This window comes from Lonchura striata, chromosome 5, assembly GCF_046129695.1.
Source record: "Lonchura striata isolate bLonStr1 chromosome 5, bLonStr1.mat, whole genome shotgun sequence".
Taxonomy (NCBI): Eukaryota; Metazoa; Chordata; class Aves; order Passeriformes; family Estrildidae; genus Lonchura; species Lonchura striata.
This window is the reverse complement of record NC_134607.1, coordinates 72,512,326-72,533,552: the sequence shown is the minus strand read 5'-3', so window position 1 is coordinate 72,533,552 and position 21,227 is coordinate 72,512,326. Positions and strand designations below refer to the sequence as shown.

The window sequence follows — 21,227 nt, the reverse complement described above, 5'->3', positions numbered from 1 at the left end:
CTCCATCCCAATCCTGGTCATCTGCATTCCAATCCTGGAACCTCCATCCCAATCAATCTTGGAATCTCCATCCCAACCCTGGAACCTCCATCCAATCAATCCTGGTCACCTCCATCCCAATCCGTCCTGTAATCTCCATCCCAATCCTGGTCACCTGCATTCCAATCCCGGAACCTCCATCCCAATCAATCTTGGAATCTCCATCCCGACCCTGGAACCTCCATCCCAATCCGTCTTGTAATCTCCATCCCAATCCTGGTCCACCTGCATTCCAATCCTGGAACCTCCATCCCAATCAATCCTGGAATCTCCATCCCGACCCTGGAACCTCCATCCAATCAATCTTGGAATCTCCATCCCGACCCTGGAACCTCCATCCAATCAATCCTGGTCACCTGAATTCCAATCCTGGAACCTCCATCCCAGTCCTGGTCACCTGCATTCCAATCCTGGAACCTCCATCCCAATCAATCCTGGTCACCTCCATCCCAATCCTGGCCACCTCCACCCCAATCTGTCCTGTAATCTCCATCCCAGTCCTAGTCACCTCCATCCCAATCCTGGTCACCTCCATCCCAATCAATCCTGGCCACTTCATTCCCAAACTTGGCCACCTCCTCAGTCCTGGTGACCTCCTCTCCAGATGTTGGGGAGTCACCTCTTTCCCGATCCTGGCCACCTCCTTCCCAAACTTGGTCACCTTCTCTCCCAAACTTGGCCACCTGCTCCTCAATCTGGACCACCTCCTTTCCAGATGAGGCCACCTCTTTCCCAATCCTGGTCGCTTCCATCCCAATCCCACCCACTCCTCCTCAATCCTGGCCACCTCCATCCCAATCCCACCCACTCCTCCTCAATCCTGGTCGCTTCCATCCCAATCCCACCCACTCCTCCTCAATCCTGGTCGCTTCCATCCCAATCCCACCCACTCCTCCTCAATCCTGGTCGCTTCCATCCCAATCCCACCCACCCCTCCTCAATCCTGGCCACCTCCATCCCAATCCCACCCACTCCTCCTCAATCCTGGCCACCTCCATCCCAATCCCACCCACTCCTCCTCAATCCTGGTCGCTTCCATCCCAATCCCACCCACTCCTCCTCAATCCTGGCCACCTCCTCTCCAAAAGTGGCCACCTCACCCCCACCCCTCCCTGCCACGCAAATCCCCTCTATTCCTCGCTCAGCGATCCCAATCCCCCTTTTCCTTCCCTGCCCGCAGCCAATTCCCTCGATTCCCATCCCAAATCCCTGCTTCCCGTGGGAATTTCCCCCGGGAAAGCCCCCAAGCCTACAAGGAAACAGGGGGTGTTTTTCCAAGCTTTTGCTGGGATGTGGCGCCGCTTCCGGGACACGGAATTCATTTGGGATCGGAGAAAAAGAGGCAGCTTTACCCTAAAAGGAACTAAAACCCCAAAGGGCTCAAGTTTCTTCTCCTTCTCCCTCAGATCTGTGGGAATACAAAGGAATTCATGGAATTGCAGAGCAGCACCGGAAACGCTCCCTTTGGAAGCTCAAATTCCCGGGAGCCTTTTTGGAGTTAAAGAGAAACAAAGGAATGAGCAAAGACACCAAAAAACCCTTGGAAAAGTTCCCCTTGGATCCAGAGCTCCAAATTGGGATTCTCGGGATGCTCCTGGAAGTCTCCAGGGGCCAGAAATCCTTGGAAAAGCTCCCTCAAATCTGGATCCAGAACCCCAAAATGGGACGTTTGGGATGTTCCTGGAAGTTCTGAGGAGCCCTTGGAAAATCTTCCCTGAGCTCGGATACAGAGCCCCAACCTGGGACACTTGGGATGTTCCCAGGAGCCGTTGGAAAAGCTCAACTGAGCTGGGATCCGGAGCCCCAGGCTGGGACATTTGGGATGTTCCTGGGAGTCTCCAGGAGCCAGGACCCGTTGGCAAAGCTTCTCTGAGCTCGGATCCGGAGCTCCAAGCTCAACATTTGGGATTCTCCTGGGGAATCACCGGGAGTCCTCGCAAAGCTCGGATCCGGAGCCCCAAACCAGGACCAATGGGATGTTCCTGGAAGTCCCCAGGAGCCAGATCCCTTTGGAAAAGCTCTCCCTGGCTTGGCTCCGGAGCCCCAAAACCTCGGAACTCTCCTGGAATCTGCCTTGGAGATTACCAGTGCCAGGGAAAAGTCTGGGAAAAGCTGGAAAGCCGTGGCTGGGATTTAGCTGGAAAAAACCTTTGGGATGGGCAAAGCTCCCACAGTTCTGGACTTGGAGCCTCCTTCCAAATTCCAGAAGGAAGAACAAAGCTCTACCTGGGGACGATCTGGACAAATCCCGGGCCCTCCACATCCCAAATTCCTGGGAATTAAACCGTGATCAGATAGGCCGGAATAGGCGGGATAGACTGTGATTGGCCGGAAAAGACAAAGGGTTTTTGGGATGTTTGGGATGCTCCTGGTGAGTCCCAAAGGTTGGGAAAATGGATCCAATGGGGATTTTGGATGGCAGGAACCTGGCAGGGCTGGGCTGCCCCTCCCGGGCACAGGACAGGGGGACACGGGATGGGAATGTCGCGGGAATTTTGTGGGAATGCCGCCTGGAGCGCTGGAGCAGCGAACCCGGAGCTGGAGCTGGCTCCGGGCATGGAATGCGGCTCCTGAAATGCCGGGAATGGCCGTGTCCCCAATGACACACACACACCCGTCACGGTCACCGACAGCTTTATTGGGGACACGGATGTCACATGCGGAACGCGCTCGGCCGCGCGCGGCTCCCGGCAGCCGGAGCGCCTCCGGAACATCCCCAGCCTCTCCCATGGCTCAGCGGGGTTTCCCAGGATCCAGGGCTTTTCCAGGATCCCGCCGCCGCTCCAGGAATCCCAGATGGGAATTCCAGCCGGGGCAGGGAGCAAGAGGGGATCGCCTCGAGGTGAAGTTGGATTTTTGGGAAAATTCCTTCCCGAGAAGTGGACGAAGCGCTGGAATGGGGTGTGCCCGGGGAAGGGGTGGAGCCCCCATTCCCAGTGGGATTAGAAGCCGTGTGGTGGATGTGGCACTTGAGGACACGGGGCAGTGCTGGGGACGGTTGGACTTGGTGGGATCAGAGGGGTTTTCCCACCTCAACAATTCCAGGGTTTTGGGTTAAATGCGAGGAAGCTGCTCTTGGACACGGCCACCAAGGGCCACCACGGATGAAGGGAAGTTGTCCCCTTGCTCCGCTGCCATTGTCACCGTCCCGGGTGTCCCTGGTCCCAGGATTGTCACCGCCAGTGGCCTGAATGGTGACCTGACGTTCCCACTGTCAGAATTCCTTGGGCTCTTTCCCAGTCCCTCGGCTCAAAGGTCCTTCCGTGGACGCCCGGCTTGGGAGGAGACAGAGCCGGAGTTAGAGCTCGGGGAAAAATCCATGGATCGGGGCCTCCCGGGGTTCCCAGGGAGCATTCCCACAGGGATCGGTCAGGGAAAGGCACCGGGCACTGCTCTGGAGCAGGGAATTCCCTGAGCTTGCACGGAATTGCTGGGAATTCAGGATGAATGTGGGGAGGGAGGAATTCCAGGATGATTCCCAAATCATTGGCAGCTGCTCCACCAACCCCACGGATCCAGAGCTGCTGGAGGGATCAGGGATGGGAACATCCATGTCTCCGTCTCTCTGGGACTCCAGGCCACCTCCCTGTCCCCGTCCCTGTGGGACTCCAGGTCACCTCAGTGTCCCTGTTCCTTGTGGAATTCCAGGATGCCCCAGTGTCCTTTTGGGATACTCCAAGTCACCTCAGTGTCCCCCCCACCCCTGCAGAATTCCAGGGTCCATCCCTCTGGGCATCCAGGACACCTCAGTGTTCCCATTTGGAACTCCAGGACCCCTCAGTGTCCCCATCCCTGCAGAATTCCAGGCCACCTCCCTATCCCCATCCCTGTGGGATTCCAGGCCACCTCTGGCTCCCGGCAGCTCTTGAGGGACACTCAGGTGACACTTCCCTTCTCTGGACAATTCCAGAGCCTGGAAAACGCATCCCAAACTGGGTCACCCCCTCTTACCTAACTCCGCTCCCATTATTCCCTGAATTCACAGCAATTCCATAAAAAACCCAGGAGAACTCGGACAATGCAGAAGAGCGGCCGCCATCATTAAAAATTCCGTCCCCCACCGACTTCCCAGGAAATGTTTCAAGCCTTTCACATCCCAAGACTCAGGAGATGAAAGGCTGTGACTTTCCCAAAAAGGGAAAAAACTGGGAATGTGGGGCTCTGCGGGATGGCTGGAAGATCTGGATTCCAGCAGGGAGCGAGGACTGGCTGTGCGGGAAAAGAGGAGGATCCGGGGGCTGGATGAGCGGGGCATGGAGCCCCGGGAATTGCAGGGATCACAGGGAAGGCAGGAAGAGAGGATGGAGAAGGGCTGATCCTCGAAATCGGTGAAATTGCTCCAGGGGAAAACCTGGAGATTGGATGGACACGGATGGAAGGGGCAGGGATGCGGAAAGGGACGTTCCGATGTCACCGGGAGCTGGAGGATTCCCAGCAGGGAATCCCAAACCAGCGTGGGATCCTGGCAGGGCTCGTAAAAGCCCGGAATTCCCAAAATTCCGGCGCCGCTGGAGATGGGCACAGCCCCGATTCCAGAGGATCCCCTATTGGGATGAGGGAGGGGACCTCGAGTGCCACCCGGCTCCGCAGGGAACGACACCTGGGGCAGGGAGACGCCCCTGGATCTGCTCCCAGTATTCCCAGTTTGGATGTGCTGGGATAGGCCAGAGTGACCCTGGGATGCTCCAGGACACTTTGTCCCCAAGGCCACCGCCTGGAATGTCACCTCCTCTGCCAGCTGCTCTGGGAGCAGCCGTGGCCAGGATGGTTTGGCTGGAAAAGGTTTTCCCATGGGAAGAGCTGCCCCTGATCCAGAGCTCCCGGCACCTCGCTGAGCCTTGGCACCCACGGGTGACACCGGGTGACACCGGCTCACGGCGGCTCTGCGGGGCCACCCCGGAAAGGGCAGGACAAGACTTGGAATTTTGGGTCACTTCCTGCTGGGATTTAATATTTCCATGCTTTTTAAGGATTTGTCTCTGATTTGGAAGGTTTGGGATCGTTTTAGGGCCGGGGGGTGAGGCAGAACCAAGGTGGCATTGGTGCCACCGTGGGGTGCCACGGGCCACCTTGGTCACCTCCTGAGTGGGACAACACCTGGAGATCCTCAGAAATGGAAAAGCCCTGGAAAAACCCACCCATGGTGCTGGGCCAGGAGTGAACATGGAGGGGGTGACCCAGGACTCGACATTGTCACCTCAGCGTTGTCATTGTCACCATGGTGTCGTCATTGTCACCATGGTGTTGTCATCATCACCATGGTATTGTCATCATCACCATGGCGTTGTCATCATCACCATGGCGTCGTCATCGTCACCATGGCATCGTCATTGTCACCATGGCGTCGTCATCGTCACCATGGCATCGTCATCATCACCACAGCATCGTCACCATAGCATTGTCATTGTCACCACGTCATTGTCACCACAGCATTGCCACTGTCACGACACCGTCACTGTCACCACAGCATCATCATCGTGACATCATCATTGTCACCACTGCATCATCATTGTTACCACAGTGTTGTCACCACGGTATCCCCATTGTCACGACACCGTCATTGTTGCCACAGCATTGTCATTGTCATTGTCACGTCATCATTATCACCACAGCATTGTCACCTCAGCTTATCACCATTGTCACCACAGCATTGTCACCATGGCATTGTCATTGTCACCACAGCACCACCATTGTCACCACACTGTCATTGTCACCACGGCATCGCCATTGTCACCACGGCATTGTCATTGTCACCATGGCATTGTCATTGTCACCACAGCACCACCATTGTCACCACACTGTCATTGTCACCACGGCATTGCCATTGTCACCATGGCATCGCCATTGTCACCACAGCATGTTGTCATTGTCACCACAGCATGGTCACCACAGCATATCACCACTGTCACCACAGCATCGCCATCGTCACCACGGCATTGCCATTGTCACCACGGCATCGCCACTGTCACCATGGCATTGTCATCGTCACCACAGCATCGCAATTGTCACCACAGCATGTTGTCATTGTCACCACAGCATTGCCATCATCACCACAGCATTGCCATTGTCACCACGGCATCGCCACTGTCACCACGGCATTGTCATTGTCACCACAGCATCGCAATTGTCACCACGGCATCGCAATTGTCACCACGGCATTGCCATTGTCACCACAGCATGTTGTCATTGTCACCACAGCATTGTCACCACAGCATATCACCGCTGTCACTACAGCATTGCCATTGTCACCACAGCATCGCAATTGTCACCACAGCATTGTCATCGCCACCATGGCATCGCCATTGCCACCATGGCATTGTCATTGTCACCATGGCATTGTCATTGTCACCACGGCATCGCCACTGTCACCATGGCATTGTCATCGTTACCACAGCATCGCAATTGTCACCACAGCATGTTGTCATTGTCACCACAGCATTGCCATTGTCACCACAGCATTGCCATTGTCACCATGGCATCGCCACTGTCACCACGGCATCGTCATTGTCACCGCAGCATCGCAATTGTCACCACAGCATTGTCATCGCCACCATGGCATCGCCATTGCCACCATGGCATTGTCATTGTCACCACAGCATGTTGTCATTGTCACCACGGCATCGCCATTGTCACCACAGCATCGCAATTGTCACCATGGCATCGCCATTGCCACCACAGCATGTTGTCATTGTCACCACAGCATTGCCATTGTCACCACAGCATTGCCATTGTCACCACAGCATATCACCGCTGTCACCACAGCACTGCCATTGTCACCACATCATCTCCATTGTCACCACGGCATTGCCATCGCCACCACAGCATCGACATTGTCACCATGGCATTATCATTGTCACCACAGCACTGCCATTGTCACCACAGCATGTTGTCATTGTCACCACTGCATTGTCACCACAGCATAGCACTGTTGTCACCACGGCATCGCCATCGCCACCACAGCATATCACCGCTGTCACCACAACACTGCCATTGTCACCACGGCATTGCCATTGTCACCACAGCATTGCCATCGTCACCATGGCATCGTCATTGTCACCACAGCATGTTGTCATTGTCACCACAGCATTGTCATTGTCACCACAGCATTGCCATTGTCACCACAGCATATCACCGCTGTCACCACAGCACTGCCATTGTCACCACAGCACTGCCATTGTCACCACATCATCTCCATTGTCACCATGGCATCGCCATCGTCACCATGGCATCGTCATCATCACCACAGCCCTGCCACAGGGACGGGAGGACACGGAGTGGCGGGAAGGGCGGAGCGGGGGAGCAGCCACAGCCACGGCGCGCCGGGAGCCCGTCCCACAACTCCCGCGGACGTCCGGCCCCTCCGCCGAGCGCCCGAAGCTCCGAGATGTCCCTCAAAGCCACATCCAGCTCCTCGGCCGCGTCACCCGCCCCGTCCCCAGCCCCGGCCACGCTCGGCTCTTACCGTGCGGCCACCACCGGCGACTTCTTGCCGGGATCCAGGGTGGAGCCGGCCGGTTCCTCGCCCAAGGAGCGCGTGTCCTTGTTGAGCTGCTGGAGGCGGGAGCTCAGCTCGCTGATCACAGTTGGTTTGTCCTCTTCGGCCCCGTGGCCGGGCCTGCTCTCCATGGGGTCCCCCCATAGCTTGGACCTTCTCTGAAAGAGGTAGCGTGGCCGGGCCGCGCTGGTGGCCGCCAGCGTGGCCGCGTGGTGCTGGGAGATGAGCTCGCTGTCCGAAGACTGCTTCAAAAGTGGGTCCCTGAAAGTAACCGGCCCCTTGCTGAGCTGGGACTTGAGTTTGGGCTTTGGAGGCACTGGTGGCTTCTCGAGTAGAAAAGTTTGGCCGTCGGCGAAGGACGTGTAGGTGTCGGTGGGCTCGCCGCTCTCCGAGGACAGCGTGGACATGCTGGAGACCGTGGAGATGGTGCTCGTGGTCTCCAGGTGGTGGTCGCTGGAGCTCCTGGTGTCCACCTCTTCCACTCCCGAGTCCGCCGCCGACTCCGGGGCCGCGGGGGCGTCCGAGGGCTTCCCTGAGGGTGTCGCGCCGGGGGGAGAAGGTGCTACTGCTGCCGCTGGCAGGGACGGCGTGCCGGGCGCGGCCAGCTGGCTCACGGGGGTGCCGGGGGTGGTCACCAGCACCCCGTTGGCGAATTCGTCCGGGGGCGGCACCAGCCCGATCTTGGCCAGCTCCTCGCGGGTCTCCTCGTCGCTGGAGGACAGCTGGGCCGGCGGGAGGGTCACCGTGTAGGGCTCCACCTCCTCCTCCGAGCTGCCCTGGCCCAGCGCCTTCTCCGAGGCCGGGCTGGCCGGCGGCTTCCCCACGGGGCTGGGCTGGGGCTCGGCCTTGGGGGACTCGGCCGGCTCGGCGCAGACCTCGGGCACGGCCGGGCTCTCCTCTTTGATCTCCAGGCCTATCTCGTCTTGGCCGTTACTGGTGGCGTGGACCATGATGAGGCCGGCGGTCTTCTGCTGCGACGTGTCCACGATGCTGATGATCATGGACTTCTTGTCCTCGGGTTTCTTCTCCTCCTTGCCCGGCAGCTCCGCTCGCACCTCGGGCTCCTTCCGCAGGGTGGTTGGAGTCGCCCAGGGGCTCTTGGTGGGGGTCAGAGCGCCGGCGTCGGCCGCCATCGCCGCCTTCCCACCGGGGGAGTAGGCGGGGGACACCAAGCTCTCCAAGTCCCCCCTGTCCGGTTCTTTGGTTTGGATGTCCACAAACAGGGGCGCGGCTCTGTCCGAGTCGGGGCTGTGGATCGGGGTGGGCGACCGGGATGGGACTTGAGTGGACAGCGCCCGTTCCCTTGCGGCCAGCGCCAGCGCCAGGGGCGAGTTGGGGTCCAGGGGCTTTCCCGTCAGGGGGTGGATGAAGGTCGAGGAGGAGCTGCTGATTAATGGCTTTAAAGCTGACACGGGCGACGGCAGGAGGACGTCCCGGCTGCCCAGGAGCCGCTCGTCGATGGAGCGCGACTGCTGCAGCGACGGCATCTCGCCGCCGCCCGGCGCCGGCCCCTCGATGGCTCCCACCGACAGGAACACCGTGGATTTCCTCCTCTCGTCCAGCCGCCGGTCCCGGTCCTTCATGACGCCGGCGGCGATGGCGGTGGCGAAGGGGAGGCCGGCGGCTTCCACCTGAGCGATGCCGGGGTGGTGCTGGTAGTCCAGGCGGTGGCTCCGGCGCGTGGGCGACGGCTCCCGGGAGGAGTAGCCGCCGGTGATGGCCAAGGCCGCCCGTTCCTGGGCGTCCTCCACCTGGAGCTGCTTGACCAGGGGGCTCTTCTTCCTCTGCGGCTTGGTGGGGGCGAAGAGGCTGACGTTGAACTGGCCCATGTTGGCGTAGGGGTTGTCGATGACCCGGCCCTTCCTCTTGAGCTTCTCCGGAGGCGTCGCCGCCGGGCCGGGCCGCGGGATCTCGGTGGGTTCCACGGGGAGGTGGGAGGAATCCTGGAGGATGATCATGGAGCGGGCCCTCTTCTGCCGCTCGGGGTAGGGCATGGAGCCCCTGGCCTGGTCGTACATCTCGGCCGCGCTCAGCACCTGCGGCAGCCCGTGCAGTTTGGCTTCTAAGCCCGGCTTGAAGCTGGACCTGATGGTGTCGTAGGCCCGGCCCGGCGGCGGCGGCGGCGAGAAGGACGGAGGGGGGCCGGTGTCGAAGTAATAGGGGGAGGGCGGCGGGGGAGGGGCGGTCTGCGGGGGAGGGGGGATCCCGTGGCCTTCCCGGACCGTGTCCGTCATGGAGGTGCTCCGCGGGAACTTCCCGTCCAGCAAGGAGGCGGCCAGTTTCTCGTCTTCCCCTGGAAAACAAGGAGAACGATGGAATTGGGGATGAGGTTCTGGTCCCCGCATGGAAAACCAGGACAAGAGTGGAGCCAGGGAGAAGTTTTCTGTCTTCCACCTGGAAAACAAGAGCGATGGAATCAGGGATGAGTTTCTGGTCTCCAGGTGGAAAACCAGGAAAAGAGTGGAGCCAGGGAGAAGTTTCCTGTCTTCCACCTGGAAAACAAGAACGATGGAATCAGGGATGAGGTTCTGGTCCCCGCATGGAAAACGAGAAGAGTGGAGTCAGGGAGAAGTTTCCCGTCTTCCACCTGGAAAACAAGAACGATGGAATCAGGGATGAGTTTCTGGTCTCCAGGTGGAAAACCAGGAAAAGAGTGGAGCCAGGGAGAAGTTTCCCGTCTTCCACCTGGAAAACAAGAACAATGGAATCGGGGATGAGTTTCTGGTCCATGCATGGAAAACCAGGAAAAGAGTGGAGTCAGGGAGAAGTTTCCCGTCTTCCACCTGGAAAACAAGGAGAACGATGGAATCAGGGATGAGTTTCTGGTCCCCGCATGGAAAACCAGGAAAAGAGTGGAGTCTGGGAGAAGTTTCCCGTCTTCCACCTGGAAAACAAGGAGAACGATGGAATCAGGGATGAGTTTCTGGTCTCCAGGTGGAAAACGAGAAGAGTGGAGTCAGGGAGAAGTTTCCCGTCTTCCACCTGGAAAACAAGGAGAACGATGGAATCAGGGATGAGGTTCTGGTCCCCGCATGGAAAACCAGGACAAGAGTGGAGCCAGGGAGAATTTTCCCGTCTTCCACCTGGAAAACAAGGAGAACGATGGAATCAGGGATGAGGTTCTGGTCCCCGGATGGAAAACCAGGACAAGAGTGGAGTCAGGGAGAAGTTTCCCGTCTTCCACCTGGAAATAAGGAGAACGATGGAATCAGGGATGAGTTTCTGGTCCCCGGATGGAAAACCAGGAAAGGAGTGGAGTCAGGGAGAAGTTTCCCGTCTTCCACCTGGAAAACAAGGAGAACGATGGAATCAGGGATGAGTTTCTGGTCCCCGCATGGAAAACGAGAAGAGTGGAGTCAGGGAGAAGTTTCCCGTCTTCCACCTGGAAAACAAGGAGAACGATGGAATCGGGGATGAGGTTCTGGTCCCCACATGGAAAACCAGGAAAAGAGTGGAGCCAGGGAGAAGTTTCCCGTCTTCCACCTGGAAAACAAGAACGATGGAATCGGGGATGAGGTTCTGGTCCCCGCATGGAAAACGAGAAGAGTGGAGTAAGGGAGAAGTTTCCCGTCTTCCACCTGGAAAACAAGAACGATGGAATCAGGGATGAGTTTCTGTTCCCCGGATGGAAAACCAGGACAAGAGTGGAGCCAGGGAGAAGTTTCCTGTCTTCCACCTGGAAAACAAGAGCGATGGAATCAGGGATGAGGTTCTGGTCCCCGCATGGAAAACCAGGAAAAGAGTGGAGTCAGGGAGAAGTTTCCTGTCTTCCACCTGGAAAACAAGAGCGATGGAATCAGGGATGAGTTTCTGGTCTCCAGGTGGAAAACCAGGAAAAGAGTGGAGCCAGGGAGAAGTTTCCCATCTTCCACCTGGAAAACAAGGAGGACGATGGAATCAGGGATGAGTTTCTGGTCTCCAGGTGGAAAACGAGAAGAGTGGAGTCAGGGAGAAGTTTCCCGTCTTCCACCTGGAAAACAAGAACGATGGAATCAGGGATGAGTTTCTGGTCTCCAGCTGGAAAACGAGAAGTGAAGTCAGGGAAGGAGCTTCTCGTTTTCCCCTGGAAGAAGGAAAAGAGCAAAGTCAGGGATGACTTTTTTTGGAAAACATGGAGAGAAGTGGAGTCAAGGAGAAGCTTCACATCTCCCCACGGAAAACAAGGAAAAGAGCAAAAGTCAGGGATGAGTTTCTGGTCTCCACCTGGAAAACAAGGAAAAGAATGGAATCAGGGAGAAGTTTCCTGTCTTTCCTTGGAAAACAAGGAGAACTAAAGTCAGGGATGAGATTCTTGTCTCCACCTGGAAAATAAGGATAGAAGTGAAGTCAGGGATGAGTTTCACATGGAAAACAAGGGAAAATACGGAATCAGGGATGAGCTCCTTATCTCCACCGAGAAAACAAGGAAAAGAGCAAGGTCAGGGATGAGTTCCTTATCTCCATATGGAAAACAAGGGAAATATGGAATCAGGGATGAGCTCCTTATCTCCACTGGGAAAACAAGGAAAAGAGCAAGGTCAGGGCTGAGTTTCTGGTCTCCACCTGGAAAACCAGGAAAAGAGTGGAGTCAGGGAGAAGTTTCCCATCTTCCACCTGGAAAACAAGGAGAACAATGGAATCAGGGATTAATTTCTTGTCTTCCCAAGGAAAACAAGGAGAGAGGTGAAGTCGGGGATGAATTTGTTGTCTCTGGAAAACAAAGGGGAGAGTGGAGTCAGGGAGAAGTCTCCCATCTTCCCCTGGAAAAGACGGAAAACAACGGAACCAGAGATGAGTTTCTCATCTCCACCCGGAAAACAAGGAGAGCAGTGAAGAGGACATTCCCATAGAATTCCCAGAGTGGGACAAACTGGGAAGTGCCTGGGGTTGTTCCTCCCACCCTTCTTTGTTCCCAAGACTCTTCCTCTTCCCAAGCCGTGCTGGAAAAAGCTTGGAGCAACTTCCAGGGGAAGCTCCAAGATAGGAAGAACCATCCAGAATTCCCAGGAAAGCCATGGCTGCCCCCAGATCCCTGGAAGTGCCCAAGGCCGGGCTGGACACCTTGGGATAGTGGAAGGTGTCCCATGGGAAGGCTGGGAATGGGATGAGCTTTGAGCTCAACCCCAACCATTCCACGGCTCCCGGAGAGCCCCCCCCAGCCGCATTCCCGTGGGATCAGCTCTCCCGGGAGCTGTTCCCACCCCTTCCCGAGCAGCTCCGCTGACGGATGTGCCGCCACCGCCAACGTGCCAGACGCCCGAGTGCCACCGGCACGGGCGCGGCTCCCGTCACACTTCCCGCTTTCCGAGGGGTGACATCTGTTCCCCAGCGCCAGACTGAGCCCGGTGGGGTCTAGCAGGAATTCCTGCTTTTTCAGGGAATGCCCGGAGACGCTGCAAGGATTTGGATGGAAAAGCAGGAACAAGTCAGGGGTGGAGTGGGATGATTTAAGGGCCTTCCCAGCCTGAGCCATTCCATGATCCGAAAATCCATTCACGCCACAATTCCCTTCCTCCATTCCCACATCCAGCCTCATTCCCAAGCCCGGATCCGCCGTGCTCACCTGTCCTTTGGGAAAATTCCTCCTTCCCAATCCCTGCTCTGCTCTTCCCAAGCTTTCAAACGGCTCCGGAGAGGATTTGGGTTTTTTTTTTTTTTTTTTTGGCCTCTGGAGCGAATTTTCCTTTATGGAAAACGCTCTTCCAGTGGCACCGAGAGGCTCCGGCAGCTCCGCCCGGAATCCGTCAGCAATTCCACCCGAGGCAGAATCCAATGGGGACAAAAGGGAGGAATTTGGCACTGAAATTCCATCCCATGCTGTTGGTCGTGCTGGAAACTGGGCTATTTTTGGGAATTGGGGATGTGCCGTGGGAATAAAGAACCGGCAGCACGGAACGGGTTCAAAGGGAGCCTGGACAAAGCTACGGAAAATGCGCCTTTCCCAAGCTTTTTTGAAATCCCGGAGCCGAGGCCGGCAGGGGGAATTTGGGAGGATGATCCCGTCCTTGCCCTTTTTTCCTTGGGAATCTGAGATCCTGCACTAGATGGAGCTGTGGAATGTTCTGGGAGCAGCAGGAAGATCCCAAAAAAACCCCCTCGGTCCTGCCTTTCTGGATATTTCTGGGAATGGCCGGGAGGTGACACGGGGATATTTGGGAAGCTCTGAGCTCCATCCCTGGGCCTGGAATGTCCCAGGACACGGAACAGGGCAGCTCATCCCGGGAATATGGTGTCTGGCTGGGCAGGAAATCCAGCAGGAAAGCGGGATCTTCCCTCTGGAATGTCCTGGACGTGGCTGCCGGATCAGGGGTGACGTTGGGATATCCAGACCTTGGACCCAGCCCTTGGATCCAGCTCTCCTCCATTTTTCCCTAAATGAGGAGGGGACGCTATGGAAAACCACATCCCAGGAATCGTAAAATGCAGGGAATACCGTGGAAAAACCATATTCCGGGAATTGTCACGTTCGGGAAATACTATGGAAAACCACATCCCAGGAATTGCCAAAGGTAGGGAATACTGTGGGAAACCACATCCAAGGAAACGCCAAATGTAGGGAAAACTATGAGAAACCAAATCCATGGAGTTGTCAAATGCAGGGAAAACTATGGAAAAAAACACATCCCAGGAATTGCCAAAGGCAGGAAAACAACATCCCAGAAATTGTGAGGGGCAGGGCGCCCCATGGAAAACCACATCCAAGGGCAGGGAATGCCATGGAAAACCACATCCAAGGAATTGCCAAATGGAGGGAATGCCATGGAAAACCACATCCAAGGAATTGCCAAATGGAGGGAATGCCATGGAAAACCACATCCAAGGAATTGCCAAATGGAGGGAATGCCATGGAAAACCACATCCAAGGAATTGCCAAGCAGAAGGGACACTATGGAAAAGCACATCCCAGGAATTCCATGTTATTCCCACCCAGCATTCCAGGCCTGGAGCAGCTCCCTGTGGCAGCGGCTGAGCCACAGCCGCGGGATCATTCCCGGATCATCCATCGGTTTTCCGGATGTTCCCGGGAGCAGCGGCTGAGCCACCTCGGGTGTCGGCGCAGCAGCAGCGCCGCTCCCGGATCCTGGAACTGCTCCCTGGATCTGGGCAGGATTCCCTGGAAAAGGGAGCTCGGAGCCACCGTGGAATGGGGGAGGAACCATTGGGGCTGACGCTGGGAATGTTCCCCGGGGATGTGTCCGGCTGGATCAGGAATATCTGCAGGGAAGGAGATTCCACAGCCTCCGGAATCTGGACATTCTTCCCACGGAAAAATCCTGGAATGGTTTGGGTGGGAAGGGACCTCAAATCCCATCCCATTCCAATCCCACCATCCCAGGCTGCTCCAGCCTTTCCTGGGACATTCCAGGGATCCAGGGGCAGCCCCAGCTGCTCTGGCAATCCCAGCCCAGCCAGGAATTCCTCATTCCCAATCTCCCATCCATGGCTGCCCTCTGGCAGTGGGAGCCATTCCCTGGCTCCTGTCCCTCCAGGCTTTTCCCAAATTTCAGCTCTCCTGGAGCTCCTGAAAGGTCACAGCTGGATCACCCCAGATTTTTCCCTTTTTCCCTTTTCCACTGAGACAATCCCAATTTTCCCAGCCTCAGTTACTCCTCTGGACTTGCTCCAACAATTCCATGTCTTTTCCTCATCTTCCCATCCCTCCAGGATCTGCTCCAGGGGCTCCATGTCCCTCTTGTCCCGAGGATCCCAGACCCGGATCCAGCGCTCCCTGTCCTGCTGGGAATGCTCTTCCCAATCCATCCCTGCATCCCACCAGCCTCAGGAACAAAGTTTTCCAGCAGATCCTTCTCCACTGAGCCGCTCCCAGCGGATCCTTTGGAATTCCAGTGGAGTTGCTGGGTTCAGGGAAGGGTTTTCCCAAATTCCGGGGCTGTTGTTGTCTCCTCCTGCCCAAATCCTTCCCCCATCCCGGCTGCCACGGCCAAATTCCTACAGAATCTCGGGAGAGGAAGAAATTCCTCCCAGGAATTTCAAGGAGTATGGAAAAGCAGGATCTGTTTATTCCCAGCACGGATGATCCAGAGCCGAGCTTTATTTACTTTTCATGGAATGCTGGGATCCGCCTGGGAATCTCCAGCGGGGAACAAAAGTCCGGGAGCAGCCTGGAATGCTGGGGGCTGGAATTTTGGGATTGAGCTCCATCCCTGCAGCACCTGGAGCCTGGAGATGCTCCTGGAATTCCCAAGGGAATTCGTCCTTGGGAAAGATCCCTAAAGGATCCTCCAAGATCCCTAGAAGGGAGCGGATCCAGAACATCCGGCTCTGGGACAGAATTCCCAGAGGAGCTGTGGCTGCCCCTGGATCCTGGGAAGTGTCCAAGGCCAGCCTGGGATAGCAGGAGGCGTCCCTGCCCTTGGAATGGGGTGGAATTTGGGAATCTCGAAGCTCCTTCCCACCCAAACCATTCCAGGATTCCATCCCGGAGGTCACTTTAACACATTTCCCAGCCCCCCCCCAATATTCCCGATGGTCCTGAGGGGTCCCAAATCCCTCCCATCCCTCCAAAGGCAGCGGCTCCACCCTCTGGAATTCTCTCCGGGAGCCATGGCAGCTCCGCAGGCTCCGGAGCGTTTTTAACTCTGCTGCCGGAGCAGATGGCGCTGGCAGAAATCTTGGAAGTCTGACAGGAATTATCTTCCCTCCCCTTCCCCCCACTCCTTCCCATTTTCCTCCAAATATTCCTCCCATCCTGCTGCTTTTCTTTTTTTTTCCATTTTCTTCCCATCCTTGCTTTTTATTCAGGGAATTTTTCCAGGAATATTTTTGATCTTTTTTCCCACTTCTTATTCCAGCCAGCCGGGGGTTAACCACCTTTATCCCTGGAATTTTTCCTGGATTTTTTTTCCTCCCACTTTTTATTCCAGCCATCCGGGGGTTAACCACCTTTATCCCAGGGATTTTTCCTGGATTTTTTTTCCTCCCACTCTTTATTCCAGCCAGCTGGGGGTTAACCACCTTTATCCCTGGAATTTTTTTTTTCCTGGATTTTTTTTCCTCCCACTTTTTATTCCAGCCAGCTGGGGGTTAACCACCTTTATCCCTGGAATTTTTTTCCCAGGGATTTTTCCTGGATTTTTTTTCCTCCCACTTTTTATTCCAGCCAGCTGGGGGTTAACCACCTTTATCCCTGGAATTTTTTCCCCGTGGGAATCTTTTTTATCTTTTCTCCCTGGGAATCTGCAGTGCTGCCGGAATACGCAAATGCCGGGGAATATTTATTCCCAAAAAACCCCATCCGAGTGCTGCTTTTCCATCTCCTTCCTTGCCCGAGCAGGGATTTTTCCCTGGAATCAAGTGACTGCGCAGCTCCCGGCCGTGGGTGTGGAATGACAGCTCAAGGACTTCTAATTCCAGCCCCATTCCCACCCGATTCCTCCCTCTCCGCCTCTTTTCCATCCCCGTTTTTCCTGGAATTCCACGGGAATGGTTTCTTCCAGGAGCCGCTTTGGGATTTGGGTTGGTTCCCCTCCATTCCAGGGGTTGTCCCGCTGGGGGGATGGATCTGGTGCTCCTGGCTGGGATTTTTCCCTGGATTTTTTTTTGGTCGGGATGTGCTGTGGCAGCTGCAGCCATTCCTGCTCGGAGCAGGGATTCTCCCGCTGGGATCCGAGCTCTCCTGGTGGAGATTCAAGGAATGGTTTTAATCCCTTTTTTCCGGGGAGGGTTTGGCTGCATGGAATGGGAATTGCTGGGAATGTCAGGGATAACTGGGATGTGCTGGGAATTCTCATGGGGATGTGAGAAGAGAATTCCCAGATTATTGAGGTTGGGAAAGAATTCCAAGGTCACCGAGTCCCAGCTGGGCCCGATCCCAGCCCTGAGTGGAATTCCGGGAATTCCTCGGGCACCTCCAGGGATGGGCACTCCAAAGCTCCCTGGGCAGCCCCTGCCAGGGCCTGGCCCCTTTTCCATGGAAAATGATCCCAAATCTCCAATCGCAGCCTGCCCTGGCCGGGCTGAGGCCGCTCCCTCTTTTCCCGGGGCTCATTCCCTGGAGCAGATCCCGATCCCCGCTGGCTCCTGGCCGGAGCTGGGCAGAGCCAGGAGGACATTCCCGATCCTGCCCCGATGCCGGCAGAGCCGCCCCGATCCCGGGGCAGATCCCACTTTTCCCGGGGCGGATCCCACTTTTCCCGGGGCAGATCCCACTTGTCCCGGGGCGGATCCCACTTTTCCTGGGGCAGATCCCACTTTTCCCGGGGCAGATCCCACTTTTCCCAGGGCAGATCCCACTTTTCCCAGGGCGGATCCCACTTTTCCCGGGGCAGATCCCACTTTTCCCAGGGCGGATCGCACTTTTCCCAGGGCAGATCCCACTTTTCCCGGGGCAGATCCCACTTTTCCCAGGGCAGATCCCACTTTTCCCGGGGCAGATCCCACTTTTCCCGGGGCAGATCCCACTTTTCCCGGGCTCTCCCTGCACGGATCCCGGCAGCCCCTGCCCAGCCCAGGGGGGCTCGGGGCCCTTCCCGAGGCACCGCCGGCATTCCATGGGCAAGGATCCCACAATTCCCCAATCCTGGTGTGGTTTGGGTCGGAAGAACCTCAGAGCCCATCCACTTCCAACCCCTGGACACCTCCTGAGATCCCAGGCTGCTCCAGCCTTTCCTGGGACATCCCAGGGATCCAGGGGCAGCCCCAGCTGCTCTGGCAATCCCAGCCCAGCCAGGAATTCCTCATTCCCAATCTCCCATCCCTGGCTGCCCTCTGGCAGTGGGAGCCATTCCCTGTGTCCTGTCCCTCCATCCTTGTCCCCAGTCCCTCTGCAGCTCTCCTGGAGCTTCTGGAATGTTCTGGAAGCTCTCCCTGGATCCTTCCCTTCTCCAGGAGAACATTCCCAGCTCCTCCAGCCTGGCTCCAGCCCTTGGACAATTCCATGGATACATTCCCAGTGGATGATCCACCCTGGATAATGCCACCATTCCCACTCCAGCTCCCTTCCCAAACCATTCCCAGTTCTTCACGGCACATTGACCCTTAAACAGCTTTTCCAATGATTTTTCCCGAACTTTCTCACCCAGAATCTCCCGACACCCTTTGGGAATCTCTTGAATCCTCCTCATTCAAATGGCACTGGGGCAGGATCCACATCCAAGACCAAAATATGGGATAAACCGGGATAAAAGTCCCGGTTCCCCTCTGGACATCACGGGTTTGGGACGCTGGGATGGGATTTCTCCATGTCCACATACAGATCCATCCTCCACATCCCACACAAACGATCCCGTTTTATCCCAGCTCTTCTGGAGCCTTGGGAACGTCTTTCCCATGGAATTCCCGGCAGAGGAGCAGCTGCACCAACACAATCCCTGAAACCCCAAATTTTCCTGTATTTTTTAGGATCCAAGGACCCACCACCACCAGGTTTGGGTTTGGCGGCACCAAAAACCTTCTGGAATGGGGTCAAGGACTTCCCACAGATGGATTTTGGGTTAGGCGGCACCAGAAATCTTTGGGAACAGAATTGAGAACCCACCAGAGATGGTTTTGGGTTTGGAGACTCCATGAATGTTTTGGGACAAGGTCCAGGACTCACCGGAGATGGTTTTGGGTTTGGAGACTCCATGAATGTTTTGGGACAAGGTGCAGGACACACCAGAGATGGTTTTGGGTTTGGAGACTCCATGAATGTTTTGGGACAAGGTCCAGGACCCACCGGAGATGGTTTTGGGTTTGGAGACTCCATGAATGTTTTGGGACAAGGTCCAGGACCCACCAGAGATGGTTTTGGGTTTGGAGACTCCATGAATGTTTTGGGACAAGGTCCAGGACTCACCGGAGATGGTTTTGGGTTTGGAGACTCCATGAATGTTTTGGGACAAGGTCCAGGACCCACCGGAGATGGTTTTGGGTTTGGAGACTCCATGAATGTTTTGGGACAAGGTCCAGGACCCACCGGAGATGGTTTTGGGTTTGGAGACTCCATGAATGTTTTGGGACAAGGTCCAGGACCCACCGGAGATGGTTTTGGGTTTGGAGACTCCATGAATGTTTTGGGACAAGGTCCAGGACCCACCGGAGATGGTTTTGGGTTTGGAGACTCCATGAATGTTTTGGGACAAGGTCCAGGACCCACCGGAGATGGTTTTGGGTTTGGAGACTCCATGAATGTTTTGGGACAAGGTCCAGGACCCACCGGAGATGGTTTTGGGTTTGGAGACTCCATGAATGTTTTGGGACAAGGTCCAGGACCCACCAGAGATGGTTTTGGATTTGGTGGCAGCAAAAATCTTCTGGAATGGGGTCAAGGACTTCCCACAGGTGAGTTTGGGATTGGTGGCACCAGAAACCTTTAGGGACAAGCTCAAGGAACCACCACTGAAAGTTCTGGGATTGGTAACACCATAAATCTTCAGGGACAAGGTCAAGGACACCCCACAGCCAAGTCAGGGATTGGTGACACCAGAAACATTTTGGGATAAACTCAAGGAGCCACCACAGCTGGATTTTGGGGTTTGGTGGCACCAAAAACCTTCAGGACAAGGTCAAGGAGCCACCAGAGCTGTTTTTGGGGTTGGTGGCACTATAAACATTCGGGGCAAGGTCCAGGACACCCCACAGATGGATTTTGGGTTTGGCAGCACCAGAAATTGTTGAGAACAGAACCAAGAACTCCCCTGAAATGGTTTTGGAATTGCAGACTCCATAAATCTTTTGGGATAAGCTCAAGGAGCCACCACAGACGGTTTTGGGTTTGGAGACGCCAGAAATCTTTAGGGACAAGGTCTAGGAGCCACCAGAGCTGGTTTGGGGTTGGTGGCACCAAAAACCTTCTGGAATGGGGTCAAGGACTTCCCACAGATGGATTTTAGGCTTGGCAGCGCCATCAATCCTGGGGAACAGAACCAAGAACCCACCAGAGATGGTTTTGGAGTTGGAGACTCCATAAATCTTTAGGAACAAGGTCCAGGATATCCCACAGCCAGGTTTGGGAAACCTTCAGGGACAAGGTCCAGGACCCGCCAGAGGTGAACTTTGGGTTTGGTGGCACCAAAAACCTTCTGGAATGGGGTCAAGGACTTCCCACAGTTGGATTTTGGGTTTGGTGGCACCAAAAACCTTCTGGAATGGGGTCAAGGACTTCCCACAGTTGGATTTTGGGTTTGGTGGCACCAAAAACCTTCTGGAATGGGGTCAAGGACTTCCCACAGTTGGATTTTGGGTTTGGTGGCACCAAAAACCTTCTGGAATGGGGTCAAGGACTTCCCACAGTTGGATTTTGGGTTTGGTGGCACCAAAGATCTTTGGGAACAGAATCAGGAACCCACCAGAGATGGTTTTGGGTTTGGAGACTCCATAAATCTTTTGGGATAAGCTCAAGGATCCCCCATATCCAGGTGCCTCCTCCAGACCTCATCCTGCTCCTCCAAAGTCCCCACTGCAGCATTCCCAGTTCCAGAGGTGCCATTCCCACTGGGAATGCCCAGTGCCAACACTGGGGGTGGCAGAGCCCCCCTGCCCTTGGCAGAGCCGATCCTGGAATTCCTGGAATTCTCTCCCAGAATTCTCTCCCGGAATTCTCCAGCCCCACCTTCCACTCCGAGCAGGACCAGGCATCCCTCCAAGCCGGAATTCCATGGAATTCCACAGGATACTCCAAAATCCAAGAGCTAGAGCAACCTGGGAAGGGCCGAGCCTTTCCCACCCACTCCACATCCCACAGGGACCCTCCCTTCCCATTCCCAAGGGATTC

At 55.9% G+C, this 21,227-nt stretch overlaps 1 protein-coding gene across 1 annotated transcript in view; it reads right to left on the bottom strand.

Moving 5' to 3' along the window:
* SHANK3 (SH3 and multiple ankyrin repeat domains 3) overlaps window positions 1–21,227 on the bottom strand; it is a 146,813-nt gene that overhangs the window by 10,292 nt on the left and 115,294 nt on the right. Inside the window, exon 21 of the mRNA XM_077783730.1 lies at window positions 7,502–9,827. Within this exon, the coding sequence (XP_077639856.1) occupies window positions 7,502–9,827 (2,326 nt within the window). The remainder of the gene's footprint in view (window positions 1–7,501; window positions 9,828–21,227) is intronic.